General features: G+C 35.8%; 1 protein-coding gene across 1 annotated transcript in view; it reads right to left on the reverse strand.

Moving 5' to 3' along the window:
* Positions 1-17,316, reverse strand: part of CPB1 (carboxypeptidase B1) — a 42,774-nt gene extending 25,458 nt beyond the window's left edge. The window contains exons 1-8 of the mRNA XM_051983310.1: positions 17,231-17,316; positions 17,038-17,113; positions 13,948-14,072; positions 5,607-5,706; positions 5,425-5,526; positions 4,448-4,549; positions 554-664; positions 367-457 (exon numbers count right to left, since the gene is read on the reverse strand). Of these exons, the coding sequence (XP_051839270.1) occupies positions 367-457; positions 554-664; positions 4,448-4,549; positions 5,425-5,526; positions 5,607-5,706; positions 13,948-14,072; positions 17,038-17,113; positions 17,231-17,301 (778 nt within the window). The 5' untranslated portion in view covers positions 17,302-17,316. The remainder of the gene's footprint in view (positions 1-366; positions 458-553; positions 665-4,447; positions 4,550-5,424; positions 5,527-5,606; positions 5,707-13,947; positions 14,073-17,037; positions 17,114-17,230) is intronic.
* Between the last annotated feature and the right edge of the window lie 3,126 nt (positions 17,317-20,442).

Genomic DNA, 20,442 nt, shown 5'->3' on the forward strand with positions numbered 1-20,442 from the left:
ACTTGAAGCCTTTTGACCTTGGCAGGATGCTAGAATAGAGCCTTTGAAAATGCAGTGTAACTTTCATACTATGGTAAAGTGGCAGAGTAAGACTTGGAAGAAGAGTAATATAAGAAAATTTATATACATAAAATAAACAAATAGCTGTCATGAAATTCTGCCAACATTTCTCTATTATCTTCTTTTGGAGAAGTACAGACTAGTAGTTTTCATCATCATTCTGCCAAAATTAAAAAGCTGGGAGTTAAGCATTTGTAATCTCCTCTAATCGTATGTGAAATTTATTTTTCCTTAGTGATGATTTAAGGCATTTTGAATACTATACTTTTGGGTAGAAAATTATCATATTGTCAGAAAGATACTTACCACACCATCCAGCATCAAAGTTTCTGTTGGGATCAGTACCAATGCAACTGGAGCCTGCATGAGTGGACCGGGTCTTTCTCCACATTCGGTTCTGAAAGAAGGCATACAGCATTGTCGTTTTTTAAAAAAGGGCTCTCACTTTCAGTTTCAGCAAACAAATGCCTAGGCAGGAAGTGAACATGTGTACCTTGGTCCATGTGTAGACATAGCCATCGATGTTGAAAACAGGTAGGACATAAAAGTCCAATCTATCAAGAATGTCAGTCATTCGGATCTCAGTCCCATAGGTACGAACAGCCTGAAGAGTAATTGCAGTGCATTAATTGGATGGAAAGTGTTATGCATAAAACAGATACAGTATGTTTTAAATGAATAGAATGTCTTTACCTTTGGTTACCCAAAGGCATTACAGCACTAACATTTAAGAGATTAAAAATTATCTAATCACCATTAAAAGTGACAACTTTGTCACATGGGCTTCAAAATTATACCTGGTTATTTCATAGAAACTTCATAATTTTTTATTTTAATCTTTTTTCCCCTTAGAGGAAGGGATTAGATTTGTACTACTTGGCCCTAGAGGGCAGAATTGGGAGCAGTGGGTTGAAGTAGAAGAGAAATAGATTTCCACTTGACCTAAGGGAAAACTTCCGAACAATTTAATCTCCAAAAAATTGGCAGGTTTGGGAGGAGGAGAATTTCCTTTAATTAGAAGGACTTAGTAATGGATGACTACTTGCATTTGTTCCTATTTAATGGCTGGACATCATGATTCCTAATAATCCTTCCATTTGGAAATTTTGTGTTTTTATTTTAAAGATGAATCATAATCTACAAAAATACTAAAGACTTAAAAAAAAATGTAGGGTGTCACCCCTCACCACTCAAGTCATTTTCTCCCAGTGCCAGAATAAGACACATTCTCTTATCAACCTGATCAAAGAAAATAATGATAAAACAGTCAATGCTTTTTTGAGTGATGCTAGCTATTTTTAAAAATTATAATATCTATAGCTTCATTTAACTTCTTTGGAAAATAGAGCTATAGAATTCATATTCCTATAGACTATGTCTGCAGAATGGATGTCTCGATATTCAGCAGAATGATTATTCCCCACCATTCCAACATAAGTTCTCACTGGTTGCTAGTGGAGAAGAAAAAATCATGGTACTATGGAAAGAATACTGAATCTAGAGTCAGATAAACTGAGTTTGAATCTCATCTCAATCAGCTAGTCTGGATTAAACGCTTCCATGTGGCAGATACTATGTAGCATTCTAAGAACAACTAGATAGAGTTGCCCTCAAGGAGCTTCCATTCTAGAGGGAAGAGATAAAATCTACACAAATAAGTAATATACAAATAGATACAAGGTAACTTTAGAAGGGACTGAACCAATAAGTAGAGGGAACAAGGTTTCCTATAATAGGCGACACTTGAATTAAGTCTTGAGAGAATTTAAGGATCCTAAGTGGTGAAAGTAAAAAGGAAGAGCTTTTTAGGCAGTTTGGCTAAAGGGATAAAGATAGAAAATCTGGTAAATAGGAAGTTGACTTCCTAATGGAATGTGTGACAGAGTGGAAAGGTGAGAAGGGGTCTAGTAGCAAGGAGATATAAAAATGCCAAACAGGAGCATTTATAGGTGATCATGGAAATAAAAGGAAGCCATTGAAGTATACTGAGGAACGGGTGGAGAGTGATCCAGCCAGATCTGCACTTCAGGAAAAATCACTTTGGTAGCTGTTTTAGAGTAGGGAGAGAATTAAGACAGTAAGACAAATTATGAATTTATTATTATAGTTCAGAGGAATTTTAGAATATTGGATAATAGCAATGTGAGAGGTTATTACAGGACATATCTGAGAATTGTATAGAGGAAAGAATTACAAGAATTGATCACTATTAAGTAGTAGAGTGAAGGAAAGACAGGACTCAAATGTGACCTTGAATTTATGAAATTGTGTAGATGGAAGGATGGTGGTATCCTTGGCAGTAACGGGGAAGTTAAGAAAAGAATTTGGTTTAAGGGAAAAGATAAATTCTGTTTTGGACATACTAAATTTGAGATAACTACAGAACATCAACTCCTAAAGGTTTACTAGGTAATTGTAGTGTGGGGCTGGCACTCAGAGGAAAGATAAGGGATAGATACAGAAATCTGGGAGTTGTCTTTCCCAGAAGCTGGCAAGATCCAACTCACAACCAATAAGAACTGATGAAATAAGCAAGTAAGTGTCCTAATACCAAAGGAAGTCTTTGGGAACATTCACTTGGTGGTGTGACACAGATGAAGATCCATATAAAGATACTGAAAAGGAGTGATGAGATCAGTAGGAGGAGAACTAAGAACAGTGTCATGAAAACCAAGAAGAGAGAGGGGCCGTGTGACCTTGAACAAGCATTTTTACTTTGAGAGCTTTCACTTCCTCATCTATAAAATGAAAATATTGGACTACATGATCTCTAAGAGCCTTTTTAGCTCTATATCATGATCCAATAATCCTAAGAGAATTCATGAATGGTGTGGGGGAGGTTTTCTTAACTCCAAATATCATTAAAGTAAAGATCTCTTTGTTCACTCTCTTTCTTCTGATATTAAAAGGAACTTCTACTATTACATTTATTTCTGCTATTACTTCCTCATATTATTAAAAATATGTCCTGAGATCATATTAAAGGATTTACTTGGCAATCAGTGCTTTTCCCCTATAAGGTGGTCATGTGGTCATGTCTAAAGGGAATCATATATATTTTTTTTAACACCTTCCATTCTCTAGAGTACAATGTGTCTAGTGAAAACAACGAACCCAAATGGCTAGAATTCTAGCCAGTTTAAACTTCTCTATATAGATATTAAAGGGTTTATTTGATAAACTTCTTTGTATTTTTTGGTCATCAACTTTTTTAGGAACTCAAAGTATATGTAAGTCTGCTGTGGCAAAACTTGTGAGACTATCAACATACATTTTCATCATGAATTATAACAATACTTTTTTGTGTGTTTTTGTGACTATTTGAATCCCTTTAATTGTCTACAAGTTTAAAACAAAGAGGATTGAAAAGATCCTTTTTGTGATGTAAAGAACTGTTCATTGGTGCAGTTAACCTTTCTAAATGATTCAGATTCTGCCTCTAATGAATTCTGCCTGTGTGATGTTGGGCAAATAATCCAATATTTTTTTTAAGCTTCAATTTCTACATCTGTAGAAATGAAGTGGTCTGACTAGATGTCCTTTAAGGTCTCTTCCAACTCTATCTAAGTAGAAGTGACTGACTACTATACACCAAGGTATAAAGTGAGGTCTCTAAAATAACATTATTTAGTGAGGTTTATCCTCCATTTAAGTCTGACCCAGTATCTCATCATGATGCTGTGGTGACTTGGGTGCTTGAAGGCTGTACTAGTGGGTCATAATCTCTTAATGGTCCTATCAGATTAGAAAGGCTTTGAATGTAGTCCCAGTGGTAGATTATATATTTATTTTCTAAGGACCAGAAGTGATAGGTTTTAGCCACAGCAAATCTTTAAAGACCATCTAAGCTCCAGGCAGGTCCTAATTTGCTTTAGATAAGAGAGTACCCAATCCCATAAAATCATATTCCCTAAAATTACTGAGTTAACAAAGTATTAAGGTAAATGATATAATTCCTTATATTTGTATATGATTGTAGTTTTCAAAGTGGTTTTGCATATGCTATAAGACCGGCAATAGAATCATCTGAAAATCATTATAAAACTTGGCCTATTCCAAAACTCATATTAATTATTCTCCAATGTATCCTTCTTAACAACTCTCCTGTTCATTTTTCCATTTGTTTACCTCCCATCAGATTTTGGGGAAGGAAGCCAGAATGAAGAGAATTAAGTTAGCATTGTTCAATATTTGCTGTGAGACCTTTACCTTGTAAAGGTCTGATGGGGGAAGATTTAAATCATTTATTAACATGAGATATTGGGACTGTTAAAATGGTCATTCTTTCTCATTACTTTGAGATAATCAAAATAATCAATATGACCTTATAAGAAATTAAAAATAGCATTTACTTTTCCCAAATCAATAGGTAACTCTATTGACTGACCTCTCTCACAAACCACTGGCAAAATGCAGGGGAAATCCATTCTCTAGCATGGAAACCGCAATCCATAAAGATGGCAGGCTTGTTTGATCCTGCTTTTCCAATCTATTGCAAACAGAAGAAAAAGGAAACAATAACTCATCTGCCATACAGTGGCAAACATTCCATCACCAGACTGGGCTTGAGAACTCAACAGGTGAAACTTGACAGCACCAAGAGATATATTCCATGATTAAATTAAAACACAATACGAGCACAGAATGTTCTTGCCTCTAGACAATCACAAAGCTGGAAATGAAGGCTTACATGGCTGTTTATTATTTTTATTAAGGTTGACAAGCTCATATTTTCAGAGGACCCTTGATTACTCTTGCTTCACTCACTAAATGGCTATTTGCAGATATTAATCACTGACATGACCGAGATAACTGTAAAAAATAATTGTTATTACTGTGACCTTTGCCACAAAGGCTTTTTCCTATCTCTTATGTCCTTGATCTGAGTAATTTTATTTGTTTGTCAGATTTAAATGATAAAAATGACATTTGAAGAAGACACAAACAAATTGTTGGTACATTTTGTAATGTTGTCTGATAGACTGAAGTTTATGGATCTCTTTAGCAAATGGGGTTTGCAAACAACAGATGGGATAGAACAATTTCATCAAGGTAGATGATCATTTACATTGCTTACAGGAATGTGGTTAAATTTATAGGTCAGAATTTCCCCTGTTTTATTGCATTTTTCCCTTTGAGTAAATCAAAATAATGATTTAAAAAAATTCTCAAATGATAAAAGTAGCCAAGGAATCTGTTTGATTCCCCAGGGGGTACTAAAGAAGGATGGTGTAGAAGGTAGAAACAGGAAGAGTTATGACATAATTCTTGGGATAAGCGAGGCGATGAACCAGATGTTAATAGATTAGAATTCAATGCTTTCCAATACTTCAGGAAGGCTGGGTCTTTGTTAAAAATTATTACCTTGAGAAGGTACATAGGACGTCCTTCAAATGTGGTTCCAATCACACTTCGAGAGACAAGTTCTGGATTCTCTGCAGCAATTTTTTCAGTCCAAGCCTCGATCTGAAAAATAGGACCATGGAGAAAAATGACTTCCAGAATAATTTCACAAATTTGGTGTGAGCAGTTGTTATAATTCATACCTTTTCCCAGCTGTTGTATTTTTCATAACTGTGTCCACTGGCACGAATGAGGCTGTCAAACTGAGTTGAAACCAATTTGTTCAGGTCATAAATTAAAACCCTGCAACAAAGAAGTGTGAAATTCAACATGAAAATGGGCATATTCCTTCTCAATGAAGAGCAGTGGCTTACCACTCTGTCAACGGTCATTGCCACCCCCTTATAAGACTGTAGTAGGTCCATGTTCTTGAGCCACTGTTATTTTGCCATTTAACTATTCTGATTCTTTTCTTTTTGTCATGGTCAAAGAGTGAGCTCTGACAGTAAAGAAAGTGCACAGAATAAACTCATTTTCGACTCAGATGGACCTGGATTTCTAAAACTCAAGTATACAGTGATTGGCTTTTTAGGGTGGGCTTTTAATTTTTTCCTACCTGAGTCTGCTTCTATAACCTATACCCCATGGATTACAGGAATACCCTCAGCTACCATTGTTGACATGAAAACATGCCAGTCAAGCATATGTTTATGCTCTGAGTCGGATGTCTTAAAGGTTAAAAAAAGGACATTTTGCTAGGCATGGGCCCATCTGTTTTCTGTTTGTTTGTTTGCTTTTTTATCTGATTTATTTATTTATTTAATATTTCCCTCCAGTTATATTTAAAACAATTTTTTCTTTGCATTTGTTTTTTAAATTTTTGAGTTCTAAATTCTCTCCTTTTTATCCCCACCCACAATTAAGAAACCATATGTGAAGTTAAGCAAAACATTTCCATAAAAGACATGCTTTGAAAGAAAACATAGATTTCCCACCCTAATAAAAATAAAAACTATGTGTTCATCTTTTAAAAAAGAATTAGCCTTGTGATATTTTCAACATATAAAATCTAAAATCTCTATTCAATAGTTTATTTTTTTAAAGGGATATGTCAAACAACATAGTACTTTCAAATCTGCTCAGCTCATTTTTGTCCCCTGAAATTTCTCTGTTCTCTTCTATGTGTTAAACCATATTCCATTTTTTCCTTTCTTTTTCTTTCTTTCTTTCTTTTTTTTTTTTTTGGTCATTAACATCGTTAGCTCCTCTCTTTGCTCCAGTTCTTTTCCTCATACACAAAAAAATCTTCTTTATTTAAAAAAAAAAGCATAATGAAGCAGAAATAAATTCATGCATTGGTCATACCAAATCTAATATTTCTTAATTTAAAAAGGAGTTTCTAAGTAAGGAAACTCCTTTACCAAAATATATGAGATGTTTCTTTGCCCATCTTGACTTGTTTTAAGGCCCTGAGAGATCAAATAACTTTCCTGGAACACACAGGCAGGATAAATCAGAGGTAGCACTTGAACCTAGTTTCTCCTACCTGTGAGGCACAATCTAGTCTTATTAGAGTCTTATTATACTGAACTCAGTTCCTTGTGCTCTACTATGCAGCTACTCTGGCCCATTTGCTGTTCCTAACCCAAGACATTCCATATCTAGATTCCCATTTCTTTGCAATAGCCTAGCCTCATGTGTGGAAAATTCTCCCTCTTCACTTCTGCCATACTCTCAAAATGTAGCACAGTGAGTGGTAAGAACACAATTATTTATTGGCTGATGAAACAATTGTTATATATTAGGTAATTAATAAATGCCTAATTCCCTTCACCTTTCCATTCCTTTGCTTACTTGCTTGTTTGTTTGTTTTTTGTATCCTTGGTACTAACACAGTGTCTGGCACATTATAAGCATTTAATCAGTGTTTATTGATTGATTTTTAATAGCAATAGCTGAAGTCTCAGAATCACAGGGTTTAGAATGAAATGGACCATAGACAGAGTGCTTCCACATAACTGGTTATATGTTAAAGGATCATTCAGGTGAATTTTCAGCTCCCAGACCACTGATTGAATGGTTAACTGTTTCCTTCTGGTTATTTGTATGGGAAAATATTTCCCAAAGGGATAGGTCCATGTGAGGGCTTTGTCCTTGATCAGAACGATGTGCAAACTACAGAGAGAGACCAGTTTGAGGACACATCCTTAACTGGGGGAACAGTTTCATCTGACACAGCAGAGAATTGTGGCAGCACATCAAAGGGAAGTATCTGGCCTGGATGTCCCAAGGACATGTCGATGAAGTATGTCAGGGACATTCTCTGTACCTCAAGGCCCCTACTTTCCATCTGTGAAGGTTTGCTCTGAAGCTTGGAAAACATCTAGTGGTAGAATGCTCAGAGAAGTAGCTTTGCATATAGCATGTTCGTACTATAAATAATGCCCCATTTCAAGCAACATACAGATTGAGATGGATGAAAATTAAATAGAAGCAGAGGAAAACCTATTTGAAAGGAAAAAAAAAAACAAAGGATAGGGAATAAATAAATGGAGATTCTTCATCCCATTTTGTCAATTTATGATCTTGGACAATTGACTGATTTCTCTAGACCTCAATTTCCTGACCTGTAAAATTTAATGAAATCTACCAAGCTATAACATTTCACAATTCTATTCAGATATGTAGGCTCCCCAGTTACTTGAATAAATAGTTTCCAGGTGGCAAAAGAATTGATCAGTCAAGGCAGCTGTTAGCTTTATAAATTTTGGAAAGCTAGGGGAGTAAATAAAAGTCTAGTCTATGTGGTAGAAGGTGTTGGAAACTGTCACCAGTTTCATCAGTATATACACATACATGTACACACACATGTATATAGATATATATATGTATATGTATAGCATTTTGTCACTTCATGATTCTGAGCAAGTCATTTCTAAGCCCCATTTTTCTGTAGATCTGTAGAACTACAAGTGACTGTAGGGCATACCCCAAAAAGGAAAATACCATCATTTTCACTAAAAGAAGAAAAATGTTCTTGGGAGGTAACTTGCTCCCACAGTCCCCACTCCATTTTGCCATCCAGTTTTTTATTCATGATAGAAAAGTTAAGGAGATCAAAATGATGACCATTTCTTCTGGTTGAAGAAATATAGGCTATGCTAATTAAGTTTAGGATAATACTCACAAGCCCTTTGAAAATGATCATTGGAATCATGGAAAATGATCATTTAAATGTAAAGCCCACTTTTGCTTTCCCCAGTTGGATGTAACCTTCCTGCCTTAGAGAGGATGTAATTTTAGGCCTTTTCTAGAGCACTTGAGCTGCATTCTTTGTTATTGTGGTGACTTGTACCATTTCTTTCTGCTAGATTGTAAGAATTCTGAGGGCATCTAAATGCTGTATATATCCCAGCATTTAGCACAATATCCTGTTTTCCAATAGGTATGGAATCAATATCAGCTGAAGACCAAGGAGTGACTTAAAAAGAACTTTCCTAGCTCAATGATTATTTGATATTATTAAATTTACTATAGAGAATTTTTCTGATCTGTGACAAAATATTTCTAAGCATTTCTTCATCTTAGATATAAACAATGTCTTTCACAGTAAGAATCTCATTTCAACTTGTGATTTGTTTTCTTCTTTTAATATGTTCTTTAAAAAAATCCAAGTTTTTATTTTATTCTAGTTTAATTTTTTAGGCAAGTAAGTTAGAATCCTGGGAAGCCCAATGAACTGGAGATGTTATCTTGAAGAAGTGAGACTCTTCCATTCCTTTAACTAGAATCTGTTATTTAGTCTCAGTCAAGGGTCAGTTTATATACAAGTAAACTTTGCAGTCTTATTTACTGCAGTTCATATTCACAGTGCTTTAAGCAAGGGTTCTTAAGCTAGGTGTCTATGAACTTGTTTTAAAACAAATTTTGATAATTGTATTTCAATATAATTGGTATCCTGTATAATTCTATATATTCTATTTTCTATTAACATTATTCTGAGGAGTTCATCACATACTGCTCAAGTAGTCCAAAATACACAAAAAGTATTTTAAAAATCACTTTTTAAAAGGTTTTCAAATGCTATCCTATCTTCATTTTAACCTCCCCTCTCTGAGAGGTAGATTCTATTATTATTCATTTAGTAATGAAAAAATGGAACCTGTTCACACAGCAAGTAAATGTTTTTTTTTTTTCTTCAGAATTTTGAACCTATCTACCATGTTGTATCTTCAAAACCTCAGGCTCCAATATCTTCCTGTGTGAATAAAGATCATCAGAAAAAAGTTTGCTCCTTCCCTGGGATGACTACCTAACTACTAAAAAAGTCTCTCTTCCATGTTTGTGAGAAAAGAAATAGGGTTATTCCAGAGGTGGAGAAACAACTAGGAAGGGAAGAAAGGGAAAGAAAAAGGGGAGACAGGGGGTAAAGAGAGAGAGGAAGAGAGAGGAGGGCAGGAGAGTGACATGGAGAGAGAGATGGAGAGAGAGGGACAGTGATAGAGGGAATGAGGGAGGGAGAGAGAGCGAGAAAGGGAGAGAAGGGGGAGGGAAGGAGGAAGGAAAAGTGGGAAGAAGGGAGGGAGGAAAAGAGAGGGAGTGACATACAGAGAGATACAGAGACACAGAGAAAAAGAGAGGGAGAGAGAGAGAGACAGAGAGGAAGACAGAGGGGAGAGAGAGAGAGAGAGAGAGAGAGAGAGAGAGAGAGAGAGAGAGAGAGAGAGAGAGAGAGAGAAAGAGAAAGAGAGAGGGACAGAGAGACAGAGACAGAGACACAGAGAGACAGACAGGGAGAAAGAGAGACAGAGACAGAGACAAAGAGACAGAGAGACATAGACAAAGATAGACATACATACACACACACACACAAAGAGAAAAAGACACAGAGAGATAAAGTGACTTCCCTAGAGTTACATATATGATATTGCATTTTACTTGGGTCTTCCAGATTCCAGGGCCAGAACTCTATCCACTGTACCACCTAATTGCCTCTGCAAAATGAGGTTGATTCTGGGACCCACTTCACAGGGTTATTGTGGGACTTAATAAAATAAAAGCATTGTGCAAGGCTTAGCATCTGGTATAGAATGGTCAGTTATTATTATCTGCATTAGTTGGCACCTAGTATATAGCACAAAAACATAAATTCTTGCAGACAAAAAATCATCGAGGTGCTAATTTAGTATTGCCATAAGGGGCTCTCATGGAATGCACAGGGGCTCCTTATGATATTTGCAGACATATTGCAGGCCTGCTTCTTGGGGATTTTCAAGGGACTTAATTATTATTTAATACTTAGAATGCCATCTACAGAAACTCCACCAGGCATGAGCACATGGAAATTGAACTTAGCAAGGTCTTCCCCCTTGGGGATCTCACTGAATTCCAGCAGAGATAACACACTTACAACCTCCCACGAAAGGTTGCCACTACGAGATGGTGATGTGCCCAGCTCGTAAAGGGAGATTGATGTGAAAATACAACCACTTGGTCCTCTTACTCTTTGGGTAATAAAAATAGAACTAGGCCATGAGCCAGGCTGCTGAAATTATTCCGTGGTCATTAATTTTCTTCTGTTTTCCTTAAACAATTATAATAATTCACCAATAGAACCGTTAGATTTTAAATGATGGCATCAAGGTCCAGAAGTTTAGCTTCATGGTCTACAGTGTAGATCAGGAGTTCTTGACCTGGGCTCAAGGGACCCAGGGAAAAAGCATTAGGGGGTCTGTGAACTTGGATGGGAAAAAAGATTACATCTTTATTTTTCTTAACCTCTAACTGAAATTTAGCATTTCCTTCAATTATTTAAAAGTCATATTGTGAGAAGGGGCCCATGGGCTTCCGCAGATAGCCAGAGGGTGGCTGAGGTTAAGGCCTAAGTTAAGGTTAAGAACCCTTAATGCAGTTGGTCAACATCAGATTATAAAACATTTTCAACACAGTTATATTTTTTGGTTTTAAAAAAAGACTTAAAATGTCCTGTTAAATACTTCCCTCAGGCAAGTCTAGAAATCTAAGCTGCATGGGACATAACATTAGAGTTGAACTGCTGTAGTCTCCATTGTATCCCTTAAAATGTGTTTGGAATCATTATTCTACAATTAAATCTATCTGCAGAGTAGTTTATAGTCTAGTTATATCATTCAACAAATATGATAAGGAGTTAATTCTAATATTTCACACCAGCAGAAATATTATTAGACTTAATTTCCTTTGATCACATCTAGGTAAAGTGTGCTGTTAAATGTTTAACAATGGACTTTCCACAGCAAAAAGTATGCATGACACACTTCTAAATTTAATTTGCATCATCAATATTTTCTCTACTTTGTTTTTAAATTTTTTTCTTCTATTTTCTTAAGTCTAGACCATCAATACAACAATGAATTATGTAAACCATAATTTGTAGCACTTGTTGATTTCCAAGGTATAAACTGCTCACACTGAAAATTTAATAATTGGCTCTAGTAAGCCTCCATCAAACTTCTATGTCCAGGGAAGCAACCCTTATGGAGATTGGACCTGGAAAGGACTTCTGCAAGTGCAGTGCCTTCTCTGTTTCCACTACTAAAAGACCCAGAAAAGAAAGTTCTTGCCACTAATGTCATTGGCCCTGCCAAATAGTAGATATGGTTTTAATTGTTGCTGAACCTTAAGATTTCAGTGGTCCTTAGGGTATTTGCAGTTGAAAATTTTTATATGTGTTCTTTTCCCCTATTAGAATATGACTTCTCTATGAGATAGAACTGTCTTCAATTTTCTATTTGCATCCTAATGGTTAACATGATGATTGGTGGATAGTAAGTGCTTAATGAATGTTTTTCAAGTGATTAATTACCATAAACAATGAATATGGAAGAAAATAAAATCTGATTTATGTCTGATCTTGTCATTCCCTCATTCAGTAACTTTCTATGGCTCCCTTTTCCTTTATAATGAAGTATCAATCCTCAACCTGATTTTTAAAACTCTGAAATATAGCTCCACCCTTCTTTTCTATCCATATTTCACATTCTTCTCTTTTGTGCATTCCCTATTCTGGACAAATTGGACAACCAGCCCTTCTCTGGTCTCACCCTTTGTTAGCTCCCTCCTCAATCTCTGTGATTTGTGAATTCTTTGACATGAGACTAGATCGTTTTTCAATTTGCATCCCCAGTGCCTTGAACAAAGTAGGTGACTTATAAAATTTGTCAAATTGAAATGGAATTCCTTCATAAGATATTGCTGTACTTTTCTCAAAAAATATGAAGACAGGCTTCAATAGTAACTTTGCTGCAGAATGTTAAAGTGGAAAGGAGCTATTCTCAACCTGTGGTAGACAGACTTCTGGACCTATTAAAGCCTAAAGAAACAAACACAGATTTTATAGAATCAATCAATAATGTGTCTCATACATATGGGAAACTTTTCTTATTCTCCAACTGCCAATGCCTTCTCTCTCAAATTATGTTATGTTTATTTGTTTATATTTGAACATACCTACATATAGTAGCATAGTGAATTAAACACTGGATTTGGAGACATAAGAAACTGATTTTTTTTTTTTTTTTGCTTTTTGCTGAGGCACTTTTTGCTGAAGGTGAAGTGACTTACCCAGGGTCACACAACTAGGAAATGTTAAGTGTCTGAGGTCAGATTTGAACTCAGGGCCTCCTGACTTTATGGCTGGTGCTCTATCCACTATACCAACTAGCTGGCCCACAACCTGATTTTAAATGCTACCTCAAAGGCCAATTATATGATTACTAAGAGTTAGATTAAATGACCTAACCCTCAATTTCATCATCTGTCAAGTGGGGTTAATAATAGTGACTATATTCACAGCACTGTTGTGAAAAACAGCTGAGATTTCATACAAATAAACAAACAAATATAGGTTTATAAAGAGACATATATACATACACAAATATATACACACACACATATATGTATATATAACTTTCAAACCTTAGAACACTTTATAAGCGGTAATCATCATCATCATTATCATTATCATATTATCATCAATCATCATTATCAGTTCCCCCTTATAGAATGTAAGATCTTTGAGGTGTCACTTTGGTTTTGTATCTCAGACATTTAGCACAATTTCATATCTATAAAATATTTTAAATAAATTCTTATTGATAACTATTTTTCAAATACTTGTAAATCCTATTAAGAATGATCAAATAGAAAATGGTGACTGTGTGGTCGCTACACCACAAAAACCGGACAAAGCACTACCTTCTAACAGAGGACCTGAGTTCAATTAATATTTCTGTCACTGATTAGTTGCGTGGCTTTGGGTAAGTCAGTTAAAATCCTTTGGTCTCAGTTTCTCATTTGCAGAATTTAAAAGGGTGGGTGAGGAAGGACTTCTTAAAGAAAATGAATCTAAACTGATACAAAAAGTGGATAAGGCAAAGACCCTGCCCTTATGGAGTTGATAGTTTAACACCAATGAGACCATATCTGTAAACCCATTTTCAAAAATATATGTAAAAGACTTTAAAATGTAATAAAAGATTTATTTATTTTGAATAGCAAACTCACTCATAAGTTAGTCCATTCTCTTCCAGGAAATGTACAACTTCGTCAACTTGATCAGCTTTAACACGGAAGTCAGTTGTGCTTTCTGGTTTGATTTGGGAAGCTGAATCTGGTTTCCAGAAATCAACCTAAAAAAGGGTCAGAATACAGAAAATGTATTGAAGGTATCTAATATATGCCTGGGGCTATTCTAGTGTGTGATGATGTAAATCTGGAAGGGGAAGACCTCAGGATTTCTGGCCAAAGCAGAAATGATTGAAAATTAACGTTCAATCTGAGTCAATAGAGACCCAAACAATGACCAAATGGGGCTTGAACTAGGACCTATTTCTGGCCAATGAAAATCAGATTGGTTTTAGTTTAGGCAAGGTCCTTCAGAAAGAAATCTAGCCATAAACCCCAAGCTATCTCTGGAAGATTAATGCAATTAATCTCCAAAATGAGGGAGCTAATAGTTTTTGGATTTTCTGCATTCATTGGATTGCTAAATTTTGGGTACTTTAGGATTTTCTATCTGATTTGCAATTGTGACTTTCCATAAGTGTTGCCTCCCTTATTCAAATATGATCTCTTTGAGAGTAAAGACTGCCTTTTTTTTTTTTTTTTGCTATATTTAATGCTTATCTCAGTAAGCACACAGTAACTGTTTAATAAATATTTTAGCCATTTCTTCATTCATTTTTTAAAGGAACACTGACAAATTGAAGCACAAAAATAAAGAACAGTAAATGGAAAGGTGAACTAGCTTTGGGGAAGCTTCATGAGGAACTATTTAAAAAGTAGTTGATGAATCTTCAACTGTCTATTAGACTGAATTGGATGTCCTGAAGGTATCTTAAATTCAGTGTGTCCAAAATTGAACTAATTTCCCCCAAATATCCCTCTTCCAATTTTTCTAATACTCTTAAGGGTAACTCCATTTTTCCAGTGCCCCAGGTTGGCAAACTTAGATGTCATCGCCCATTAGATCGTGACCTTCTTGAGACTAAAAATTGTCTACCTTTTTTGGTATCCCTAATTCTTAGCATAATGCCAAGTGCTTGATAAATGTTGACTGATGTTTAGTCTTCAGAAGAGGAAACTGAAGGACACATGAACATCAGATCATAGATTTAGTACAATAATAAAGGTATTTTAATTTAGCCTCCTTATTTTACAGATGAGGAAACTGAGGCTCAAAGAAATTAAGTCACTTCCTCGGGATGAGATCTGGTTCTGAATATTTGAAAGAGTTATCACACAAAAGGAATTCAATTTATTGAATATTAATATTCAATTAGTTTGACTGGGCAGAGAAAGGGCTAATGGATAGAAAGAAAAAGAAGCAAATTTTGGTTCTTTATAAGGAAGGTCTCCTGCAATTAGAGCTATTCAAAAATATATTTGCTTCTATGAAATAGTGAACGCCTCATTTTTGAAGTATGCAAGCTGAAGCTGGGGTGACCATTGGTCAGGAATCTTGCAGCCAAGATCTAAACCTTATATGAGAATTACTGAGTTCCCAGGTCCCTTCCAAATCTAGGTTTCTGTGATTTTAATGTTGCCATTATTTTGCTCTACCCATATGGAATCAGATGAAACAACCAATGGAAATGGAGCCCTCAAAAAACATTTATGAAGTATTTATTATGTGCTTTGCATTGCAGACATGCAAATGTAAAAGAAATAATTCTTGCCCTGGAGGAGCTTGTTTTCCAGGAGATTTTAATTCTATAATGTAAGAAAAGATGATGAAAGTGTCCGTGAGGAGATAAAACTCTGGAACTGGTGGTAGGAAAACTTGTATTCAAATGCTGCTTCAGGTAGTAGCAGTGTAACCCTGGGAAAGTAATTTAATCTCATCCAACCTCAGTTTCCTGATCATAAAATAACCGCATCCTGATCTATAAAATACAGATAATAATAGCACCTATCTCACAAGATTAGTGTTAGAAGTGAATGAAATAATGTACATAAAATCATTTATAAATCTTAAACACTATATATGTGTATATATAATATATATATTAGTTATTACTATTAAAATCCTATTTCAAGCCCCTATGACTCAGGCATGATGTGTATGTATCAGGCACAAAATTTCAGTAGTAAATAATTTTAAATGCAGAAAAATAACAATTTTTGCTCTCAAGCCACACTGAAGAATTGCTGAAATATTTTGATCTGGGTATTCATAAGAAAGGGGCACAGCAATAGCCCTTTGGAGACTTGTACTGTACTACCTTATGTTCTGTTATAGCCCCATGATACCATCGATATAATTAAAAATGTCAGTTCCCATTCCATGGAAGATGCTTTTTTAAAAGCTAGCACAGGAATTTGGGCAACAGCAAAGCCAAAGGGAAGTATTGAAAACATCCTCCCTGCCATTGTTGCTTTGTCTCCTGTCGTGTCTTTCAGAGTTGGCCCAAATCAAGGCCATAAAATTTCATATAGTTTTCTTTTGGATGAAAGAAACTCAGCGACAAGTGATGACACATGGCACATGAAGTTCAAGTTCAGCCTGGCCAAAAGCCCAAGTTGTTTTCCAGGTTACTTCTAGGCAGATCATTTTACTCCTTTGAGGGAGATGGTCAGGTATTTTGCATTAAAAATCTCCCATGGTTGTCAGTAATTCTGAAGCAAGTTGACAGCCTCTGTCAACTCTTTTAAAGTTTATTGAAAATCTGTTTTATTGTGGCAACTAATGAGAAGCTGCATGGATCAGCTGAGAGAAGACTGGCCTTTGAAATCAAGAACATCCGTATTGCCTCTGCCTCATGTCTCAGTCTACATCTAGATCCCTAAGTTAAAGGTAATTCTTGGTCTGCATCAGGTAAGGGAAGTGTCTGATAGAAGGTTGAAATCACAAGTCAGGACCCCAATCCTTCCTAATTTAATAATGGCAACAGATAAAGTATAATGGCTGTGTTACCAGGAAAGTTAAGTAAGTCTTATAAACAATAACAATCTGAAAACAGACTGTTTTCAAAGTTTTTTCAACTTTCATGTCTCATTTTCATTTTTTCTTGGTAGGACTCACAAGATAAATTTTAAAATTCAAAAGTAAGAGCGACAAAACTCCGACAAAACTGTCTGCCTTTGTCCATTTACCTGCACATTGTTGGCCAAAACATTCATCAGGTGGACCTGCTTCTCATCCTGGATATTTACTCGGAACACCTTCTCCCTGGGAGGTAAGGTAGAGAAAGAAAGAGAGAAACAGAAAAGAGAGAATTTCACATAGCAAACTCCCTTCAGTTGGACAGAATGAGGAAAAAGGACTGGTTTGCTATTCCAGGCTTACCCCACAAAGTGTTCACCAGAATGGTGAGCGGAGGCCAGGCCCACACTAATGAGAATCAGGAAGGTCAACATGGTGCTCCAGCCAACACCGATGAATGGCTCTCACCTGCTTTTATATCCAGCCCATTTCTTTCCTTCTTGTCTTGGCAGGAGATTGACCCACTGGAATCATGATTAATGGACTTGTTGGCCTTGCTGCGGCAGTAAACTGTGTAGTCCGGCTGGATATCTCTCCCAACACCTGTAGTCACAGAGCAAATAGTCTCAGGTTCAGCCCAGATATTGTATTAGGGGCCCAGGACTTGAATGTTTTAGAGTTAAAAATCGATGAGTTTCCAGTGTAGGAAGATTCTTTCCACATGGCTACATTTTTCATGTTTAAAAACAAGTTTCAGTCCTGCCAATATACCTGCCAATAAGTAGCAGAGAACTTTCCAAATCCTGCCATTTTAAGATTGTTTTCATGAAGAGATTGGGATCCCACATGGATCTAAGCGAATTGTAATGGAATAAAATGTGCTTTTTTAGAAATGAACTAACGAGGGACAAGGAGGTTTCTGTTATAATCTTCATGGATAAAATCTAAAGTTGAGTGAGTTTTATTTTTAATGTATATTTTGATTCTTGTTACTGAGAATTCCCCATTATTGTCCTCATTGAACCATGGCAAGAAGATGGCCAGAGTTTTATAGGTTATGTGATAGATCTCTGGAGTGGAATCTACAAAGCTGGAAAGGACAGACCAGATGTCTATAGACCAAAGTTCATCCTGGCTAAGACTGGAAAAACTTATCAGGTGTTGGCTGCAAGTGAATGATTTTTTTTAAGCCATAGCAACTTTTAAAGACCAACTACTATGTTTCAGGTGACTGAGATTTGCAGCATTAGGGAGACTACTGATGAAATCAAAGATCCTTGAAGTACTCAATTGAATTATATCAAGAAGGCAATTTATAGGATTGCACTTGAAATGGAGAGATGGAAAGATCTTGAGATGCCAGAGAGAATGCTTTGCAAACATGTTTTTCTGAAATCTGCAATACGTAAGATGAAAAGAAAAAAGTTAATTTTCCCTCCTTGTGGCTGAGGACAATATATGCTTTTTGATGGAAACCTGCTTAAGTCTTTCCTTGCAATCACTTTGAGTCTTCCCTAAAAAAGATGCTTCTCTAGAACAGTGGTCATCCTTCCCTCTCTAAGCTTACCCCTAAAGGTTAGCTGCCTACTAAGGGGCTGTCTTTTGTCTAAGTTTAAATGGATAAAAAACAGTTAATATATTGGTGGTCAAAGAGCTGCCTGCTACGTTCCCTCATTCAATAGCTACTCTGAGCTTCAGTATGGTTCTATCTTGATTCCTGCTGAGGTGGGAAGTTTGGGGGCTATGGAAGCCAACATAGAATTAGGCAGACATGCTCTATTTCAGACCAAGACCCTTAAGACTGGTATAGACAGAAGAGGCTTACCAGAATGAAACATACCAGGGTACATTTTTAATAATCTTTAATTTATGGACATAAAAGTCACTCAACATGATTTTTTTAAAACAACTTTTTATTGACAGAACCCATGCCAGGGTGATTTTTTTTTTACAACATTATCCCTTGCACTCGCTTCTGTTCTGATTTTTCCCCTCCCTCCCTCCACCCCCTCCCCCAGATGGCAAGCAATCCTATACATGTTAAATAGGTTACAGTATATCCTAGATACAATATATGTTTGCAGAACCAAACAGTTCTCTTGTTGCACAGGTAGAATTGGATTCAGAAGGTATAAATAACCTGGGAAGAAAAACAAAAATGCAAGCAGTGTATATTCATTTCCCATTGTTCTTTCTTTGGGTGTAGCTGCTTTTGTCCATCCTTGATCAATTGAAACTGAATTAGCTCTCTTTATCGAAGAGATCCACTTCCATCAGAATACATCCTCAAACAGTATCATTGTTGAGGTATATAATGATCTTCTGGTTCTGCTCATTTCATTCAGCATCAGTTCATCAACATGATTTATTATGGAAGAAATGCTAGTTAATAGAATTGATGTTTAAGTATTGAGATTTTTTTTGATGGAATACCTTTAATAAATCCATCTTTTATGTTTGCTTTTCCAGGTGTCAAAGAATTATTTGTCAGAAAAAATTAGGTCACTTTGTTAATGAAGGCAAAGTTAAGGATTTATCTTTCTATAGGCCGATTGATCCATGACTAATCTTAGCCAGCCATTTTGCAAGTTTTTGATTGTTCAAAGGAGAACCAGTGAGAAAATATGGAAAATAACTAACCACTATAAAGTACTTTAAGGTTTACAAAGTGCTTTACTTGTTATCGCATTTATTTTCCCTCACAACAACCTTATGAGGTAGATGGTGAGATTATCCCCCTTTTACAATATATGAGGCAGAGATTAAGTAACTTGCTACAGTTCCCACACTTGGTTTCTGAGATATGAATTATAAGTAGCTAGACAAATATTATATGGACAACTAGGTGGTGCAGTCAATGGAGCAATAAGAATCTGATCTCAGATACTTACTAGGTATCTGACTCTGGGCAAATCTCTTCATCCTATTTGCCTCAATTTCCTCATCTGTTAAATGATCTGGAGAAGGAAATGGAAAACCACTCTAGTTCTTTGCCAAGAAAACTCCAAACCGGGGCATGGAGAGCCTGACATGACTAAATAGCAACAAATATATTTCATTTCTTGAAAAATAGGAATGATCCTCTGTGACTTCTGTTATCCTTTTCTGCTTTGCTTGAGAGTGAGTCTATTATCAAAAAGGCTGCTATCTTAGGTGATTTTTTCAATGTGAGTGTTCTGTATCTAAACCAGATCTCATTCCACATATTCATACTATTTCTAGGTCCAAATGTGTAAACTGCTTAGTGGCTTTTCTCACATAATTAAATAGTTTTTCATATTGGTTGAATCATTTCACAATTCCCTGAACAATGTTCCTATTTTTCTATAGCTTCTCTAATATAAACTATTTATAACTTTCGGCATCTTTACCCAGTGAATGTGTAAGAAATGAACTATCAGATTCTGATTAGCATTCTTTTTATTATTAGTGATTTAGGGCATATTCCATTTAGTTGTTGATAGTTTTAATTTCTTCCCTTATTTGTCCGTATCTTGCACCTATTTATTAGAAAATGTCTCAATCATATTTTGTGTCAATTTTCTATAAATCTTGGGTATTGGTTTTTTGCTTTC

The sequence above is a fragment of the Antechinus flavipes genome, chromosome 3 (genome assembly GCF_016432865.1).
Source record: "Antechinus flavipes isolate AdamAnt ecotype Samford, QLD, Australia chromosome 3, AdamAnt_v2, whole genome shotgun sequence".
NCBI lineage: Eukaryota > Metazoa > Chordata > Mammalia > Dasyuromorphia > Dasyuridae > Antechinus > Antechinus flavipes.